Source organism: Drosophila sechellia, chromosome 3L (genome assembly GCF_004382195.2).
Source record: "Drosophila sechellia strain sech25 chromosome 3L, ASM438219v1, whole genome shotgun sequence".
Lineage (NCBI taxonomy): Eukaryota > Metazoa > Arthropoda > Insecta > Diptera > Drosophilidae > Drosophila > Drosophila sechellia.
This window is the reverse complement of record NC_045951.1, coordinates 8,564,763-8,583,383: the sequence shown is the minus strand read 5'-3', so window position 1 is coordinate 8,583,383 and position 18,621 is coordinate 8,564,763. Positions and strand designations below refer to the sequence as shown.

Here is an 18,621-nt window from a genome sequence, read left to right as displayed (position 1 = left end):
CGCAAAAAACGAGGAAACCAGCTGAAAAAGCTTCCCACTTTGGCTGTGGCTATGCCTCGCTGAGCAACAAATATTTGGCCATACAAATTCAAGAAAATACAGGAGTATATAAATATATATGTGTACGATCATGCGAGCATGGGCTTGTGGAAACAGTTCCACATTCCAAGGCGATTTGTCACGCTAGGAACTGAGTGCTAGAGAAAACGAATCCGAATGCGTTTTCCAAGACACACGAGTAAACAAATAATTTGAGCGTGGCTTCTGGGATGGGTGAATCGGTGAGGGTTCTCTACGGCAATCATCGGAAAAGTTGTTTGACCTCTTGACTGAATGACTGAATGACTGACTGACAGGCCGGTCCGGCTAACAGACTGCAACACATAAAATTGTTAAGCGACTGCATTTAAAAATAATTTCAGCTGCCAGTAAAAAGACACGGCAAACAACGATGATTGGCCCGGTTGCAGGGACTGAAACTGGGATTGGGCTTAAATGTGGAACTCAAGAGCCAAGCTTAACACTAGTCAGCAAGGAAAATGTATGTGGATTGAAAACTGACCTAACAGCACAATGAAAATTGTGTATTTTTCTCTTTTTCTCCAGAAACGCTGCTTTGAAGTCGCAATCGATTTGTTTACTATTAAAAAAACTGTATTATCCATCACACTTAAATATTCTTCATTCATTCAGAAAAAATGAAACTTTATGCCACTGATATTTCAGTTTCTTGTAGGCCAGTGTAATAGGCCGCCAAACAAGATAAAGCCGCACAGAGACAGAAAATTGTGTCACGTTTGTGTTTGAAACGGTTAAATGTTTGAGGAAAACACTGGAGCACATTAGGAGGGACGAATAGAAAGAGCGACGGGCAGAAGAAACCCAAGATCGGGTTATACCCACTCCAAAGCCCAATCCCCAACTCTGTGGATCGGTGGAAGACACACGTGCATACCTAGGCATAATGTGCGTGTGCGCTTGATTTATTGAATTCTTGGATTGGACACTGGCCAGAACCTTGGCTTATTTCGTATGCAGCGGATGCCCGGCCGCAGCCAAAGTCCAGGAATGCCAACTCATTATGGAAGGTGGTTCTTCTTCACAGTTAATTATAACAATGCCACCAAATCGCCTTTGGCCGCTTGTAATTGTCATAAGCCACGGAGAAAGGAACGGAAATGGAGAGGCGACACTACTAAGACCAGGAAATCGCCGATGGCGTGTTCATCTGGAAAATTCCCAGCTTACCATATGGGGAGCCGTGCGATTCGTAAGTGTCAATATGTTAATTGCCATCGGCAGAGAGGTGGAAAAAAGCTGGGGGAATCTGCGGATTGGGGTCAAGTCAGAAGTGGTCTACTCTCGCGGCTCGAGTGTGCATGGAAAATGCATCGAAACGGTAGCCACTCGAGCAGAGGAAAGTGTTTTAAAGAAAATAAATAGAAGAAATTCAAATTATGCATGTATATTACACGAAGGCAGAAGATGAAAGTGTCAAAAGAAGATATATCGAATGGGGTCACATAAAATATAGGGTTGGAAATTACAGAATCATTTAGGAAAACATTCTCACTGCTCTGGAAATAGTCCAACTAATTAACCGGATTATTCGAACCAAAGTAAATCAATTCGTGTGATGAAAGCAAGACATTTAACACTTTTTATGATACATATCTCGAAAAGGTTATAGTAACTCTCACACTAGACCTTATGTTTAAGAGGGATTGGTGGCATCATAGAAATTAGCATTGAGCCTAATACAATGGTAAACTACAGATAACCGAACAAGATAGAGGCCTCATTCCAACGAACGTAATGTGAGTTGTTTTATAATTTATGTGCCTCATTTGGTCAGATAAATGTTATGTGTTACGTGGGAAAGTCACTTTGAAATCGCTCTTACCCTAAATTACGCGCTATCAAAGGCATCTTTCGATCTACCTGAAAGGAATGCATCTCACACGTGAGTTTTCCCCGCAATCTGACATAAGAAATGACAGAATCTTCGTGTTGAACATTTTGTCATTTTGATAGATCACCCGGCACATTTCCCCAGATCGGCTCCCTTTACAGTCGGATGTGTCATATAACGATGTGGCCCGGTTCACAGGTCCAATTCCATTTTGCGGTTATTTTTGAAATGCAGGCGACATGAATTCTTACAAAATATCTGCAGACCGAAATACACACAATACTCTTTAGATATATTTATACGGATAGATCGTATATATATCTTTTATGTGGATTTTCATTTGCTCTACTAATTTGCTGGTCTGTGTGAGTGCGTGACTAATTTTTTGAGTGCAGCGAAACAACTTGGCCACGATTTTGATGCTTATGCAATGCAAATGACAACAAATGGCAACAACAATCATAATAACAATAAAGTTAAAATACTTTTTGGCCAAAAGGGTGAGATGCCAAGAGAGAAAGAAGCAGGCAGTGTAAGTGGCCTAGTTTCCGAGACTTCTGCTCCCAGCTGCGACAATTTTCCGGTTGAATTCAGGTCAAACACTTAAAACATTTCGATATCTATATGTTATTTTTATGTTGCGCATTTTCGGTTTGATGCATTGGATTTCCGATTAAGAATTTAGGTTGGATTTCGTAAGACGGTCTAATAAATTTATCCCTATCAGATAGATTTCGTGGAATTTAAAGCACCACGTAGCTTTGAACTTGATAAGATCTATGCTATGACAAAACCAAAAGCCCCACTGAAACGTTAATCATACGCCCCGTGCGACGGATGTTTGCCTTATGTTCTGTTCAGCTGATGATGAATGGAAAGTAAATAGCTGAAGTTGAAGCTGTGTGCTCAACGTGTTTAGTCATGGCTTATGCCCAATTTTCTTTATGAGCACTTTTCACTCAACAGCCCATCCCATTTGAATAACAATATTAAAGCGACAGCTCCGTCTTTTATTTGATTTTTTATAATTTCTCGGCCTAATGAGCGACGCCAAGCCGAGTCTCAGCCATCTCATCATTTTATAGTCTAATAAACAATGCGCTTTATCTTCGCATCATCTTCTTCTTCGTCTTCGGACGTGTTTTCACTTTAGCCATGATAAATTGCTTACACACAAATTTTTGTATTTGAACATACTCTTTTCGGTTTTTTTTTTTCTTCATTTGCCGATTGCATCTGCCAAGACAGGCATACAAAAAAAAAAAAAATTTAAGACGCAGAGCCTTGCATTTTCCAGCATAAATCACTTTGACGACTCACGACGCAAGCATATGTATATATAAATTTATCGAGAAAGAAGGAGTGAAAAATCAACAAAACCGCGTATTAATTTTATGCAGATTTTATGCAACCATCCCGTTTAAATGTTGCACACGCTTGATAAATTGACGATGGCTTTTGGCTATCTTCGGTTTCGGGAGAGTGCCCAAAACATAGTTTGAGTGTTCAATTATGGGGTTTGTGGCGACGGGGCAAGGTCAAGTTGAGGTTGATTGATTAGAAATGCAATTTCAAATGCCCAGAAATGTGTAATGTAGAAATGCATAAAGAGCCGAGATCCGCCTCCTTCAACTTACAACACAATCACAATCAAGGTCGTTATATTTCTCAATAACCCGATCGCGATGCTGTAATAAGTTTTTTATTTATAGGCATTCTGCGGGACACAAAACCGCAAATTGTTTCGCCAACCTCAAGCCAAAGCAAATCAATTCAAGGCGAAGCGATCCCTTTTACAAAAGATCTCTGATCCAGAGGCAGAAAATCCGATTTAACATGAGCCCAGCTTGTTTCACTTAATTGCCGCCATAGACATTTCTCTTGCCATAAACTTTTTTATGACGGACAATCAAACCACTTTGCATTTTATGTACCCTTTTGGTGCCACACGGGTGCACCAACCGCGACCAACCATTGGATTTTATGGCGACCATTCAAAGTCATTGAGAAGAGGTTTGAAATTGTGATAAAAATCACTGAAAATTTGTTGAGCTACGCTGATAAGCGCGCCCAAAGGCGAAAAGTTATCACTTCATTACAGCTAGGCAGTTCGTACGGGGGCGAAAACTATTTGAGTTGGGTCTTAAAATTAAAAGAAAGATCTGAGTGTTTGATTTACACTGAAATGTTTGTTAAGTGCAGTAGAAATGGACAGCTCAATTAATGGAAACGGGAAGGTTTAGAGGGTAAGCGTTAGATCAGATAGCTTTCCATTAATATTTACTATATAATATGTATATGAACGAATATGTTGTTAAGGCTTTATTGGTAACTGCCTATCAACAGAACAATTTGTGTTCTTGGGCAAAAGAAAATCAATAAATATTCTGCAGCCCTTGAGCCAAAAACAAACTGTCAGCCAAGTTTGACTGCAAACATTTCGTAGTGCAATATGTCAATGTTAGAGAACAGAAGCTTCAGAACTTATATTTTCGAAATCTATGCCAATGAAAGTGAGAAGAAAAACCGAGGCAGGGTGTCAAATAAATCAATAAAGTTTAGTGCCTCGGACCTTCGTGCTAATGGGTTATTTATTTTCCAGCCTGATGTGCATGTAACTGCGGAGGCCTGTGTGTTTAGCGAGTGCTTTTGGTGGCGTGTACTAAGCAACTGACCTCAATAGCATTCAGCATTTAGCAAGAGCCAAAGAAACCGACAGCCAGCCAACACTTTTTACCATTTTTAACCATTTTTCGGGGTGCGGTTGCAGCGCCAACACTTTCGTTGTTTGGCTTTAACGCTTTATCGGCCCAAACAACAACACACATCCATCACAAAGATATTCGTTTGTACAATGGTGGGGAAAAATGCAAAAAATAAAGGATATTACTCACTAATGCGCATTGTCTGCAAACTTAATTGTTAGTTAATGAACCGAAAGATATTTTTACCTATTACAGATAACAGTTGGAACTTTGTGGAGATTTTACATAAGCCAAAAAGTAAGCATTTCCCACGCAATTGAGCACTGGTTGTCGGGCAAAGCCGATTACAGATCATATAGTATTCGCTGTTGGTCATTCGACTTAATTTGGCATTGAGTTGAGAATTATAATTAGCTGTCAGTGGTTAAGGCGAATTAGATGCCCCCCAACCCAAAACTATAGCGAAAAGCACACCTGAGCTCACCTTGACTTTGCATAGCCAGCCAGCGACTTCAACTCGGTAGCCAGATAAGCGCTAAAAGATAACGCATAAACTAAGCGAAAATGTTGAAAAATAAACCCAAGAAATGGCAGGAAGGCAGTCGGCAGACAGTGAGATATATAGGAATGATGCCGGACTTTTCCTCCTGCTTAAGACGGTGTTTTTCACTCCATTTTTTTTCTCGCTTTTGGAAGACTAAGTGCTGGATGGTGTTCGGTCTCTTCTTGCTGCCGCAGCACAATTAAAAAAATTGGATTAGCGAATGCAGCGCGAAGAAACAAAAAAAAAAAAGAAAAAAAAAAACACAGCGGAGCAAAGAGTGAAAAGTCGCCGAAGATGGAGCTGAAAAACCCTGGCCAAAACTGAAGTGTCTCGCGCTTGGCACGTCAACAGGCGGTCGACGTCGGCGCTGGCAGATTCCGCCGGCAGATAATTAAAATCGTAACTACGTTTACGACGTACCGGGCACAGTGGGTGCGTCAAGTGTGCCAACACAATTGGCACAAGCGAAAATTGGTTTAAATTTCGGTTTTTACCACAGTGCAGTTCAAATTGAATTAAATGTATTTCGGTATGAGCAGCTTAATGCTTTGGCCAATTCGAATTTTAGCACTATTAATGAGAGAACAGTTAGTATCACCTACTCTCTACTATAACTTTAAATAAGCACAATAGCTGAGTTGATCCGAAATTAAGTTCGTTCTAAATTCTCAAATTCCCATTGTGAATTTTCGCACGTCTCTTTGCCAAATCAGTCCACTGAATTTCACAAGAGACTGTAACTTGCCATGCTTGTGTCTATAACTAAATAGAAGCTCTTCTGTTGTACTTCGTACTTAGCGCACTAACCGCGTTGAAATGGGGTTTGCTCGCCCCCACCACTACCCCGCCCCTTGCACAGCTGCTCTTTTATTTTAGCCTTTTTTGCACAGAAGATAGAACTAACTGAATTAACTTATTCCGTTTCGCCATAATAAATTCCACAGCATTCTTTATTTGCATATTCAAAAGTAAATAAATGCTAAGCAGCAGAAGAGCAGACTAAGAAGCAGAACTAGAGTATCTGTAGCGCTGGCTGGGTTAGATTTAGTTGAGTTGGTCATGTGCCTGATTGTTCAGAGGAATATACATATATACACGGTGTAATATAATGCAATCAAGTCTAATTGAGCGCCAGTCGAGGGCCTCGGTATTTGGAGCAGCACAATGAAGCTAATTTGCCGTCAATAATTTGTGGGTTACCAGGTGACAGATGGCAATGCATTTTACTAATGCCTAGTGCTTGTAAAGAGAGAGAAAGGAAGAAAGCCTTTTATCGCCTTTGGGGGCAATTTCCCCCGTAATGGTCGAAAATAAACAATATTTCCCAGCTCGTAATTTGGCAAAATCTTCACCGAAGATTTGCTTCCTGGCGGAAAACGAGCCAAAGCAGAAGAAAGAAGCCTGGGCCTCGACTTTTATCGAGATTTATTTGCACAATTCCGGTTTTGGGCTTTGCGCTTCCCTCTCTCTCTTGCACTCGTTCCGTTCTCTGTCTCTTTTATTGTTGTATATTTCAATTTTTACTACCACTATTTGCTATGGGGCTCCCTCTGCTTCTTGTCCGCAGGGACAGATCCTCAATAGGTGTGAGTTGGTGTTGTCCTTATCGAATAGGCGAAAAGGAGTGCGAGACAGAGCGAGATAGAAACAATACTATACAGAGACGAGACAGCTGTTTCCCAAACTGAAGAACTGTTGACACTGAACCGACGACGTGAAGTGGCGCCCACAGTGGGACCTCAATTAAGACGAATCTTTCGGATTATGCTGTCCATTGACACTGACACAGTGACATGCCAAAAATCGATAGTCTTTAAGGCAAATTGCAATCATATGTGGGCTAGTTGGCTGCTTTGGGTATTCATTATTATTATTAACGATGTTTCCGCCTCTTCCACAATTCGTTTCGCACAATTATCGCCAGTTTCGTTTTCGTTGGCTTAATCACTGGGGATTTGCTTAGCATTTCCAATTACCAATTGTTGTAGCAACTAAAGGCAGTTTAAATATATTTTAAACGTTGCCCTCAACAACAACAAAAGCACACACACAGGGCAACGCGACGCGCGCAGCTGAGCGAAGTTTGGTTTTAGATTCCACGGTGGTTGTTTCACCCGCGACAAAATCGAAGCGACTGAACTTGAGCGCGTTCGCAAGGCAACTGAAAAGCCTGACAAAAAACGCGAGCGCCACAGCGGCGAAGGAGAAAGAAGAAGAATAAGACAGTGTAGCAAGAAGAAGGCAGCGCAAAAAGAGCAAGAAGAAGAGAGTGGGAGACCACGTAAGACAGAGAGAGAGAGAGAGAGACACCGCACTACGTAAGGCTAAATGGTCAGGTACGAAAACACCGGCGCACAGTGGGACAGCTCCAATTTATGCATTGACTTTAAACACCAATATTGGGGAGGCCTATTTAAGTTGCACTTAATATTTGGGCCAACGTGGCGGATTAGTGATATTATTTTCACTTATAATGGCTACATGTTTTGCTTCCATTTTAGTACATATTTAATTACAAAAAAATGCAATAGTGTTGCTGGCTTTTATAATTATATTCTTTTAAACTATATGTGCTATAGAAAATTGTTTATAGTTTTTATGTCAGCCGCTAAATAGATGAGTTTTAACACACTGTGGATTTTGTCTTCAATATATCGTTAGTTCCTTACGCAGTCGTAAGATCTTAAGACGTAAGATACTTGGGGCAGGTTGTGAGCGTGGTGAGTTTTTCATGCTATTGGTAAGTTGGAGGCATGTGTGAGTGTGGTCAGGTAAGTGTCTGCAACATTGTTGGTGCTCGGTGTCTCTCTAATTGAACATGCACTACAACAAATTATGTTGATATAAATGTTTGTATTTGATTCACATTATAAATAGATATTTTCTAATACAATTTATAAAAACAGCGCTCAGAAAAAAGGTTATTTGATTTCCTAAATTTGTAGTAATTTGATCACAAACTTTTTGCTCAGTGTGCATTGGAAGTTGCAAGTGCTCCCATGCGAGGGCCTAAAAATAGCTCGACGGGCAGCGCGTGTGCCACAATTTGGCTTATCGTTGATGGAGCGTTAGGCTATCATTAGCCGGACTTTATGCAGCTCACCCGCTGCTCGATGGGCGCTGACTTTTCGCGGTGGGTGTGTGGCAGCAAGGTTGCGATTATGGGCAATGAATTTTGGGTGCAGGCAGCAGATTTACAAGTGCCATTGGGTGGAAATGAGAATGGGGGAGGTGGCCGGCTAATGGCTGCACATTCGATACGCTACTTAATTGCAAATCGATAGTGCCGAATGCCAATGTTTATAGCAGACCATTAAAGTATATGGCTCAGCTAGTTATTTATGGAAGTGTTTTGGTCTCATTAATGCCAATTACCCTTTTTTATATATGAGATAATATCTGTACTCTAGTGATTACCTGAAACGTGTTATTTTGTTTAAAATAGCTTTATTTAACCAGAATTGTTATGGGCAGTCCCGCATTTCGCAAAGGTAAATCTATACCCTCTTTTATATTTCACACTGAGGTGTTCCCCAAATAATATCCAAAACGTTAAACAAACGCTTCCATTATCAAACAGCGGATTCAAGCTTAAAAGTGAGTAAGCCCCATGAAAACAGTAAAAAAACAGTACAAGAACTGATAATATAGTTGTCCCAGCCCAAGAAAAGAAGCACAACAATTGCCTTGAGAAAAAACCAAGACAGCATCCGGAGATTGGGGATGGGCGCAGCTCCACGTATGTACCATAAACCTGAGTCATCCGCAGATTGTCGCAATGTTTTTCATGTGTTCATTAGTTTTTTTTTCGCAGCTGCGATAAATGAAACTAAATGTCTCGTATAATGTAATTTGGTTAATTTTTGTGTGTGCTTTTGTTTTCGTTTTCACGCATCAATGACATTTGCTATTTTTGGTAGGCGACTCATTGGGGGTTCAAAAGGTGAAAACACAGATCTTTTCTAGGGAATCTCCGTTAGTATTTTTTATGGCGAGTTGAATGGACTTTCGATTTTTAATGCATGGCGACGTTTTTTATGGCCACATTTGGCAGCACAAAGTCAACAATTGCTTTCAGGTTTTCTGTACACACGGGGCGAAATGAATAAATAAATATTTGCAATCGAAATTTGCCACTCGCTTGACTATATTATATGTGTGTATATATATGTGTGTATATATATTTACAGTTATCGCCCAGGCAACGTCTTCCTTCCCCTCTCGATTTGGCTTTATGTTCATGTTAATTGCATTATGACCCATTTAGCCGAGAGTTGTTCTCGTTTCCCGGCCGGCCCTTGTTGGTGTTAATGTGCGTTCTTGTTTGTTGGCCATCAAACTGGAGCTCGATTCTGGATCTGCATCTGAATCCGACACTCAAATCCCGGGAAGGAAGCCCCCAAGCCGCCGGCTGAATGTAATTAAGATAAAATTTGTGTGCTCATGTTTTTACTGGCTTTGCTGTTCCGCATTTTGTTCTGACATCGCTGCGCTTTGTTGAATTTGCATTTACACTCAGCATTTTTGGTTACTAAGGGGTGTTTGAAAGGTACCGCTTCTAATTTAAGCGGTCATGCCAATAGAGCTGGGCTTCAATATTTGAATATATTTTCTATCCGTTTACCTCTAAAAGATAGATAGATAAATGAACTACTTAATCATATTAAATGATAATATATGTACGAAACATTGTCTATATTTAAATGACAGTATGATCTTTAAATACCTTTCAAATTATAGAAATATTATCGAATGATATGTGTTTTGTTAACAGTGGGTATCAAGAAGTCCACTACTTAGGGGCAAGGTTCTCATTGTTTTGTGATATTTCTTATTTTCAGAATACCAGAGAGTCCGCGATCCGCGTCTGAGTCACAGAACCCGGACTGCTCGGCTGCCGCAGCCACTTGAGGGCTGTCACTCAAGACCGAATCTCGCCGGCGATGCCGGAGGTGATAACTGCACCACTGCTCCACCGCCTTCAATTGGGTGTTGGTGTGGGTGCGCAACTCGAGTCGAGCCGCCCTACCTTGCCCTTTGTCATTCCAGGTATTAAAATGGAACGCCCAGCTGTGGGTAAGCGATACGGAGCGGTGAGTGTCAAAAGTTCTGCGATAAGTGAAAGGCATTGGGGCCTTATCTATATATCTGCCGATAACTGGGGTTCATGGGTGCTAATTGCTGTATATAGAGAAAATAAAGGTGTATATTCCAGAGAAAGTTTGATATGCAACTAAATAATCAATCAATATAATAATCAAGGCTTGCAAATAAATATAATAGATCAAAGAAAATGTTGGAAATGTTGTATTATGTTCCGACCGATCAAATCGGGTATATACCCCAATAACTGAGGGGTATCTGTATAAATAAACTAAAAGTGTGGGCGGCAGTCGATGTATCGCAACAAGACGGGCAGGCTGCCAAAACGCTTGCAATCTGATTCGAAATTATGGGACTCCGAGGGGGTGGTGGTTCGGTGGGTGGGTGTTTGGACACTTACCCTGCGCGGCGGCTGGTGTTGTTTTTGTTCGGGTGGCTCATAAAAGTTGCTGCCATTATCCAACCACTCGACATCGCTGCAAGATCAAAAATGAGCGATTAGCAACCACATGTTGAGCAAATTCACCACACAACAAACGAAAAGCTCTCTCCGAAAGCTTAATCGCCGGCATTATTTTCCCGACTAAATACGGAATACAGAAACGAACTTACCGCTGCATTCTCTGGATAACCGGCAGCTGGGCGGTGCTGTCGTGGATTCGCACCTGATCAGGTGTTATCTCCTCGAGCAGGAACATGTTCTTGCCGGCTAGAGGGGTTAGCTCGGCCTCAGCAGGATTGGTGTTCCCATAGAAGAGCGGGCTGAGGGGGCGGCATGCTCCGCCCAGCAGCTCATCGATGTTCTGGTGCCGCGAAATAAATAGCTTTTCGCCGGCTCGCCGTGTTTGGGGTGAAAAGCGCGGCTGCAGGGATGTCAGAGTGGGAGTGGGTGGTGGTGGCTCCTGCAGTTGCGATCTTGGAATGTTGTCGTAGGGCGAGGGGCAGCGAACGGGACTGGCACATTGGCCCAGTGGAGGTGGTCGCTCGGAATAGGCGTCAAAATTGAAGGAGTTGCTCAGCTCCTGGGATTCCAAAGTGGGTGGTGCCAGCCTCAGGTCCACTTCGTCCCTAGACTCCTGCTGATTAATCACCACCAAAACTGGTTGCTCCTCATCATCGCTGCTAGCCTGAGCAGGGAGTTGGGTGGCTTCCGTCTCATCCTGTAACCACCAGGCCCGCTCTCCGGACTCCCAGTGTTTGATGATGCGCGGTGGTGGCGTGGGTGGCTTCACCGGTGGTGGTTCGCTCTCTTTTTCCTCTTGCGGTGGCTCCTCGGCTTCCTCCTGCCACCACGCTCTTTCGCCCGACTCAACGCGTTGGACATTGAACATCTTTCTGGCTGGTCCGGATAGCCACCAAGGGTTGGCGCCACCACTCTTCGGATTACTTCCATTCTTGGAAGCACTACTTTTGGAGCTCCTTTGGCTGACATTCGATGGTAACCTTAGAGTCACCTCCACATGAGGCTCGCTATTGTTATTGTTGTTCAGATCACCATTCTCTATGGGAGATTTCACAGCCTCATCCTCATCCTGCAGCCACCAGGCATCTTTTTCTGGCGTTATCCTACTCCTGGGCATTAGTTTCACCTGACTGCTGGAGTCCTGATCGTCCTGACTCCACCAGGTGCTTTTGCTCGGCTCTTGGAGATCATCATCCAGAGTATTGAGCGTCTCCTCCGCCAGTGTGTCATCATCATCGCCATTCTCATCCTGGCGTAGCCACCAGGCCTGCTCCTCCCCAGAGTCAATGTGTCTTAGCCTGTAAGAGGGCATCTCTCCTCTATTATTTTGATCCAAAGCAGAAGCCGTGTTTATCTGTAAGCTGGTATCCTGCCACCAACTGGGATCTTCCTGCTCAGAGGTGGTCAAACTGGCAGTGGTGGTGAGACTTGTCTCGTGGGTGGTGCTAGTGGTGCTGCTGGGTAATCTTGTAGCCGTTTCCGTCGTGGTTTCCCGCGGGCAACGTGTGCTCGAACTTGGGGAATTCGTTTGGGGTGATTGTTTCGATTCGCTCGACAGCGTCGTTCGCGGTTCGTTCGTTCGCAAATCTGTGGTCAGACTGATCCCAGAGATTTTCGAGATCTTTGAGGTTCCCAATATGGCCGAGATCACTGGCAACGAATGAGCCTCCGGTTCGCCCGAACTCTCGGAGCTTTCGAAGAAGATCGGTTCGTTATTTGCGTCTTGCTGACGGCTAGCGAAAAAATTCGATACCGCCGATAGCTTCTTCAGTCTTGTCTGCGTCGCTGGCACCACATCAACCACGGCTGACGGTGATTCAGTGGTGCTATTTGTCTTGTTGGCGTTGGCGACCTTGCCTGCACCGCCCTCTTTGGTGGTCGTCTTCTTTTTAGCCTGCTTTTTCACGCTCTTGACCCGCTGCTCACTGTCCGATGCGGAGGCGGTGGCCGAAGATGAATTGCCAGTGGTGGTTTCAGTGCAGGATTTGTGACTCTTTGGCTTCAGACTGCCTGGCACCTTGCCATTGCTCAATTTGCTCGATTTCTTTGAGGAACTACCCGAGGCTAGACTTCCATCTGACCCGGCACTGGGTGACCTTTCAAGGCTACTGCCATTGGGTAGATCCTCGGACTCTCCCCCACTACTAGGAGTTCGAGACTTCCGTGGACGATCCGTGGGTCCCACATTAAGGGAGGATTTGCGGAAGTCCTTGTTGGGCCATTTAACCGCCGAGCTACCTGAACTGGAGCTGCAAGTTTTGGTGGGAGAATCCGCCTTGCTGGGAGGAGCAGGTGGCTTGTTTACTAGGTTTTCCACTGAAGATTGTCGGGAGTTCAATCGTATTGCCTTCGGTGGTGAAAGTTTGGACTTTGTGGACTTCGAAGAGCTCAAAGAGCCATTTGTCCTGGGTGGAGACACCGCTTCTGTGGACTTTGATGAGCACCCATTACTTCTGGGTGGAGATAGGGCTTCAGATGACTTCCCTGAACTCAAATTTCCATTGGTTCTTGGAGGGGACAGCGCTTCTGAGGACTTGGCTGAGCTCACAGAGCCATTGGTCCTAGCTGGCGAAACAGTCTCTGGTATTGGCTGAATCTGTTTTCCCTCACCCACCGAACTGGATTTCGAAGCTCCTGAACTATTCAACGGGCTGGCACTGTACCGTAGACTGCTGATCCTATCTCTGTGTGGACTATAAGTAGAACTTATACTGCTGCCAGCACTGTATCGAAGATATCGGGTAGAATCATCTAATCTGTCCGACTGGATCTCCTGATCTGTTGTCTCACGCCTTTTGGTGGATCTTTGGATGGTCTTCTCTATTGTTTTGGCTGGATCAATGCGACGAGTGCGTTGTACGGTTGTGCTGCCCGGTAGAGTGGGTGAAGTGGCTCTAGTCACGACGGATATAGTGATGAAGGTTTCATTTGGTTCTTCATCGATCTCTGGTTGTTCTTCCTGTTGCTTCGCAGGAGACTTATCTATGCCATTAGACGCCTCACTGGGTTTCTCCTCTATCTCCTTCTCCTTTTCCTTCTCCTTTTCCCGCTCCCTTTCTCTGCTGGCCTTGGCCCTGCTGGCAGTTCTGGCATGAAAATCACTGGTGGTCAAGTAAGATAAGGCACTTCCATTTCCCGAGATCCGAGCACCCGCTCCATAGCGACTGCTGTAGGCGTTTCTGGCCGCCGAGGATGATGAACTGGAGGTTGTTGGTGTATTCCCTGCACGATATGTGCTTCCCAATTTACTTCTGGCACTGTCGATGACTGGACTCGGATCCCGAGACTTATTGCGATTAGTATGCTCTAAGGCCACTGGACTGGGATCTCGAGAGCGTCCATATTTCCCAAGGGAGCTGGTAGTATTACCCGTGTACCTCTTAATTGGACTACTTCGCTCACTCGGAGCTGCGTCTTTAGGATCTGCCTTTGCATATCGACTAACATAGCTGCTGACTGGAGTTGTGTTGGCTGGTGGTGGTGGATCCCTTTTGAGGCGGTAAGTTCCTCCAGAGAACGATGGTCTGTAGGAGCTCGGGGTGGCCAGTGAAGTGTAGCGCGAAGTGGAGTCACCGGAGGTTCCATACTGTGGTTGAAAGCATAGTGTTAGACAATTAATTTAAAGAATATTGAAAAAATACGCACCGTTGAGCTGCTAGGCTTATAAGAACTGCCCAAGCTCGTTTTCCAGGGTGTCTGAAAATGAATACAAAATGAAGTTAAATGAATATATTTATTTACACATTAGTAAAGTAAATAAAGCGAATGATAATGCAAATCTAAATTTATTTAAAACAAAATAAAGCGGATGATCTTGCATATCTATTTTTATCTGGGACTAAAACTCGATCTTTCAGTGAATCTAACAAACAGTCAGTGAGTGATTTCTTTATAGCTCTTTGTGATCTGGCAAGATGTGCATGCACTCATTCATTCAAAAGAAATTGAGACTGATGGTCAATCACATGGCTTTGATTGATTGGCGCTTCAAGAGTTCGAATGCAATTGACTCCAGCAAAATAAGACGAAAACAGAGTGGTGCCCCACATTCCATCCCCTCTGACTGCAGCCCCAGCTTTTCTCTCTATATCCTGGGGAAAATTTTCTCAATGAGCTGTGCACTCGACAATTATTCGCACGCATTTCATCATCGTCAGCAGAGGCACTTCAGCAGCAACCTCAGCACATCGCCAACATTGAATGCCGAAGAATCCCATAGCCCATATAGCCCATATCCCCCATTTTCCCCCAATGGACTATTTGTGGTGCCTCTTTGAACTCGCCCATTGCATTTTTCATCCGATTCGGTTTGGGATTTCTGCCGAGTCTATTTCATTTTCAATTAAATGGCGCTGTTGCACGCGCTTTTCAATTAATTTGGACGTGTAAACAGATTCATTTCGATTATTTCAACATCTGCCTTCTAATCTCGGCCGCAGCGCATTAGACGATTGCCCTCGTCCATCGAGACACGTTGAGTTTTCCTCGTATATAATGAAAATTGCGGGGGCCCCGACCACTTTGCCCTTTCCTAATTGAGGATGGCCGGGTGGTTCGTGGGGGGCTGTGGGTGGGCGGGTTTTGTGCACTACATCTTTGAGGATAGACACCCATTTAACATTGCAAAATTGCAAAATTCGTGTTGCCAGTTTTCAGATTTTTGGTAAACTCAAACGGTTTGGGTTAATTATTGCAAATTATCTTTAATGACTAGTTAAAATGCTGTTGAACCCAATACTTATAGTAAATGTGCTAAACTGAATACTAAATTATTGTGCATTCATTGAAGAAACTTAACCCAATCCAACTTATCTTAGCCCTATATGAACTCCCATGACTGTAGTGGAATTCGCCCATGAAAATACTTTTCAGGAATTTCTCTATGTAAATCATATAAAATAGGGCCCTTCCCAAGTGGCGCCCATCCCGGCGAATGACACCTATCCTGGAATAAAAAATAATATTATTACATTTCGAGGCGCCGCCCGCCCAATGTGAAGAATTGGCGAGCGAGCGAGAGGGAGTGAGGAAGAAAGAAAGACAGACAGTCTCGGCTAATTGTTTTCGCTCAGTGAAATGGAATGCCAAACACACAAATAGCCAACAATGTGCAAAACAAGCAAACGGAGACACTCAGCCGGAGGAAAAAAAGACTGGATGATCGTGATGGTGTGGATGTAGATGGGCCTATGGATCTTCTCTGGAATGAGTTCGCCATGTGTACTTTGTTCACCGCCGATTCCAGCAGAGTGCTTCACTTCTGACAGCATTATTATGCGGTCTCAATTAGGAGCTTGCAGAATCTCAGAGTCTGCAGATCAGGAGCAGGATGCGCTATAATGCGCCTGTCTGTCAGTAGCCACAGCCCATTAAGCACCACCCAGATAATTCGAAGTGGCGACTGAATATTCGCTTGCCAGACAAATGATTTATTTTTTCAAATATGAGGAGATCGGTGCTAAAAAGGATAAGGAAATATTCAATCCCAGAAAGTCGCTCAAACAGAATTTTAAAAAAATAATTTGCAAATAAAATTTAGGGAAATAAAAAAACTAATAGTCAATCTGGACTTGAAAATTATTGTGATTTTGTGATATTTTATATTTGTGATATTCATTTTCGATATTTTCAGAATTTTTATTAACTTTTTCGATAATTACATATATGTAATAAATCTAAACGTATTTTAAATAACTCTGAACAACTAAATCGCACTTTTTTTTCATAACAAATAATTATTCCCCTTTTCACTCCTAAACCAATTCTATATTTAAAGCCAAACAAGTTCATATACAGAAGGGCTACCAATTCACGAAGATCAACAATTTTACCAAGTATTCAAAGACCTAACCAACTGCCAAATCGCTTTCCTATCTGGGGCTAGTCTTTCTTTTTATCCTTGGCGCCGATTCCAAATGTGTTATCTATACTGATCATCATCTCGATCCGTTTCCGGATCTTCAGTCAAATCAGTAGTTGGCGGTGGATCCGTTCCCGTATCTGGATCGGATTTCGAAATCTCATCCGGATCAAGACTGCCCTTAAGTCCCAAATCTTGGGTCTCTGGCTCAAATGGATCCCAACACGGAGCCTTCGGTGGTTCATTGATAATTGAATCACGCATGGCCCGCATTCCCATCTCAAGGGCGCAGTCCATGGAATTCCTGTCCGGTGGTTCGCGGGTTAGAGGCCCATTGAAATGCACATAAATGTCTCCCTGGGCAGCCAAATCTAGTCCGTAGGTGGTTAGATCCTCACCAAAGACCAGCTGCGTGGCGCCCGGATTCGTGTGCGTAGCCCTCATGGCGGCCAGCAGCCCGATCATCCCAAATTGATCGGTCAGCATCGTGGCCGGAATATTAGTGAATTTCCCATCGTCTGTGCTACGTATTCCCGCGGCATTTGTGTTGGTTGTGGAGGAGGTAGAGGCCTCCTCGGGCTCCTCCAACACCGATTCATAAGAGGGCTGACCAAAAATATCAGCAAACGTGGGCATCGACGGCTGGCGATCGTAGAGTTCCGGGAAGAGTTTGTAATCCGATTCGATTTCAGATTCTACGCTCGAAGTGCTTACGGTTTCCGGTGGCTCTTCGCTGGGCGGATCCGGCAAGGGCGGTGGACGTTGTGGCTCCACCTTTTCTGCACTGGGTGCAGTCTCCTGGTTCTTCTTTCTCAGCGCTATCGAGGGATTCACCTTGCATCGTGGACGTCGGCGCCGTGGCATTTTTTATCTTTTTATCAAAAAGTGTCCTTGTCTTGTGTCTGTGTGCGAGTGTTGTGGGGGATTTGGATGGGTGAGTGTGCGTGGATAATCTCGGACTCAGATAGCTTGATTCACAAATCCTTATCTCGAAGCCTATTTGAGAAGCGCCTATCACCGCCTTCCTTTGTGCTACACTACAACAAATTTTGATATGTTTTGACGAATAATTCAAATGAAAACTGATTCTGATCGAATTGTGTGACGAGTAGAGATATTCCTAATGAAATCAATAATTGAAATAAGGTTTAATAATCACCGCTTTCGTAATACATTATGAATATAAATGTAGTTATATGATAACATACTTGTTTTTTTGAATATGAAGTGAAAGACTTTAGTTATATTTGCCCCTTTTTTGTTTCTCCATTACCGCTCCCCTACTTTCTCGCTTCACAAGCAAATTGCATGAGTATTCACACTTTGTTAATTAATTAGGTGGTGCGTGCTCTCACCGGAGAACTTTCAACTTTATGTTTGTCATAAATATTTACAACTTCCTCCTGGCCATAAAAATCCTACACAAAGTACCAACTCCAATGAGGAAAAAAGGGACTGCGTCAACGTGAACGAAACAGAAATCATTTTGCTTTACTCCCAACATTTTTAGAAACATTCTAAATATAATTGGAGAAATGACTCGGGAGAAGATGAAGTGCGTGGGATGGGGTGGAAACTTGTTGTTTGCCGCCCATAAATTGATCAGTTTATTAGATTCTGAGACCCGAAAAATATTTAATTGATTTATGCCCAATGAGTCAAAAGTCAGGCTAAAGTCATAAACTGGATGCCTGGGAACAAAAGGATATAATGAGTTGAACATAAAGGGGATTAGTAGAAAGCGATCAAAGTTGGGGAATGACAATCGAAATTAAGTGGTTGTATTTAGATTATAGGATTTATACCTATCACAGTGCACTTTTTATTCAAACCGTGTGAGTATCACATGATGTTGAACGTGTTAATAATATTAATAAATATGATGGTTAAGTCAATAAATAACACAAAATATTTACTTGGGAACTGTCAACAATTGGTCAGTAGCAATAATGAATCTGCCATAAAATCTGTCAAATAACTCAACATTAATTCCTTTGACAACTGTGCAAATACGCAAGCACTAACATAAATCAA

The 18,621-nt window shown here is 43.1% G+C and overlaps 2 protein-coding genes across 8 annotated transcripts in view; both read right to left on the bottom strand.

Annotated features, from left to right (window-relative positions):
* LOC6604935 (FH1/FH2 domain-containing protein 3) overlaps positions 1–18,621 on the bottom strand; it is a 38,798-nt gene that overhangs the window by 18,858 nt on the left and 1,319 nt on the right. For 3 of the 6 annotated variants that reach the window (XR_004361660.1, XM_032717321.1, XM_032717322.1), the window contains exons 2-4: positions 14,373–14,423; positions 10,877–14,313; positions 10,665–10,740 (exon numbers count right to left, since the gene is read on the bottom strand). Coding sequence is in view for 2 of the 6 variants with exons in the window: in XM_032717321.1 (XP_032573212.1) it covers positions 10,665–10,740; positions 10,877–14,313; positions 14,373–14,423 (3,564 nt within the window). In the remaining 4 variants the exon portion in view is untranslated. Of the gene's footprint in view, positions 1–7,137; positions 7,320–10,664; positions 10,741–10,876; positions 14,314–14,372; positions 14,424–18,621 lie in introns of those variants that run through there. The other 3 variants (XR_004361661.1, XM_032717323.1, XM_032717324.1) reach the window with 3 other exon arrangements.
* On the bottom strand, positions 16,413–17,669 carry LOC6604933 (CCR4-NOT transcription complex subunit 2). Of its 2 annotated transcripts, XM_032717325.1 has the most exons (2): positions 17,302–17,669; positions 16,413–17,229 (listed from the first exon to the last, which is right to left on the bottom strand). In XM_032717325.1, the coding sequence occupies exons 1-2, from the start codon at positions 17,449–17,451 to the stop codon at positions 16,648–16,650; spliced, it is 732 nt and encodes a 243-aa protein (XP_032573216.1). In that variant the 5' UTR covers positions 17,452–17,669; the 3' UTR covers positions 16,413–16,647. The 2 variants fall into 2 exon arrangements, with proteins under 2 accessions (XP_032573216.1, XP_002029776.1); XM_002029740.2 differs by having other exon boundaries at positions 16,413–17,668.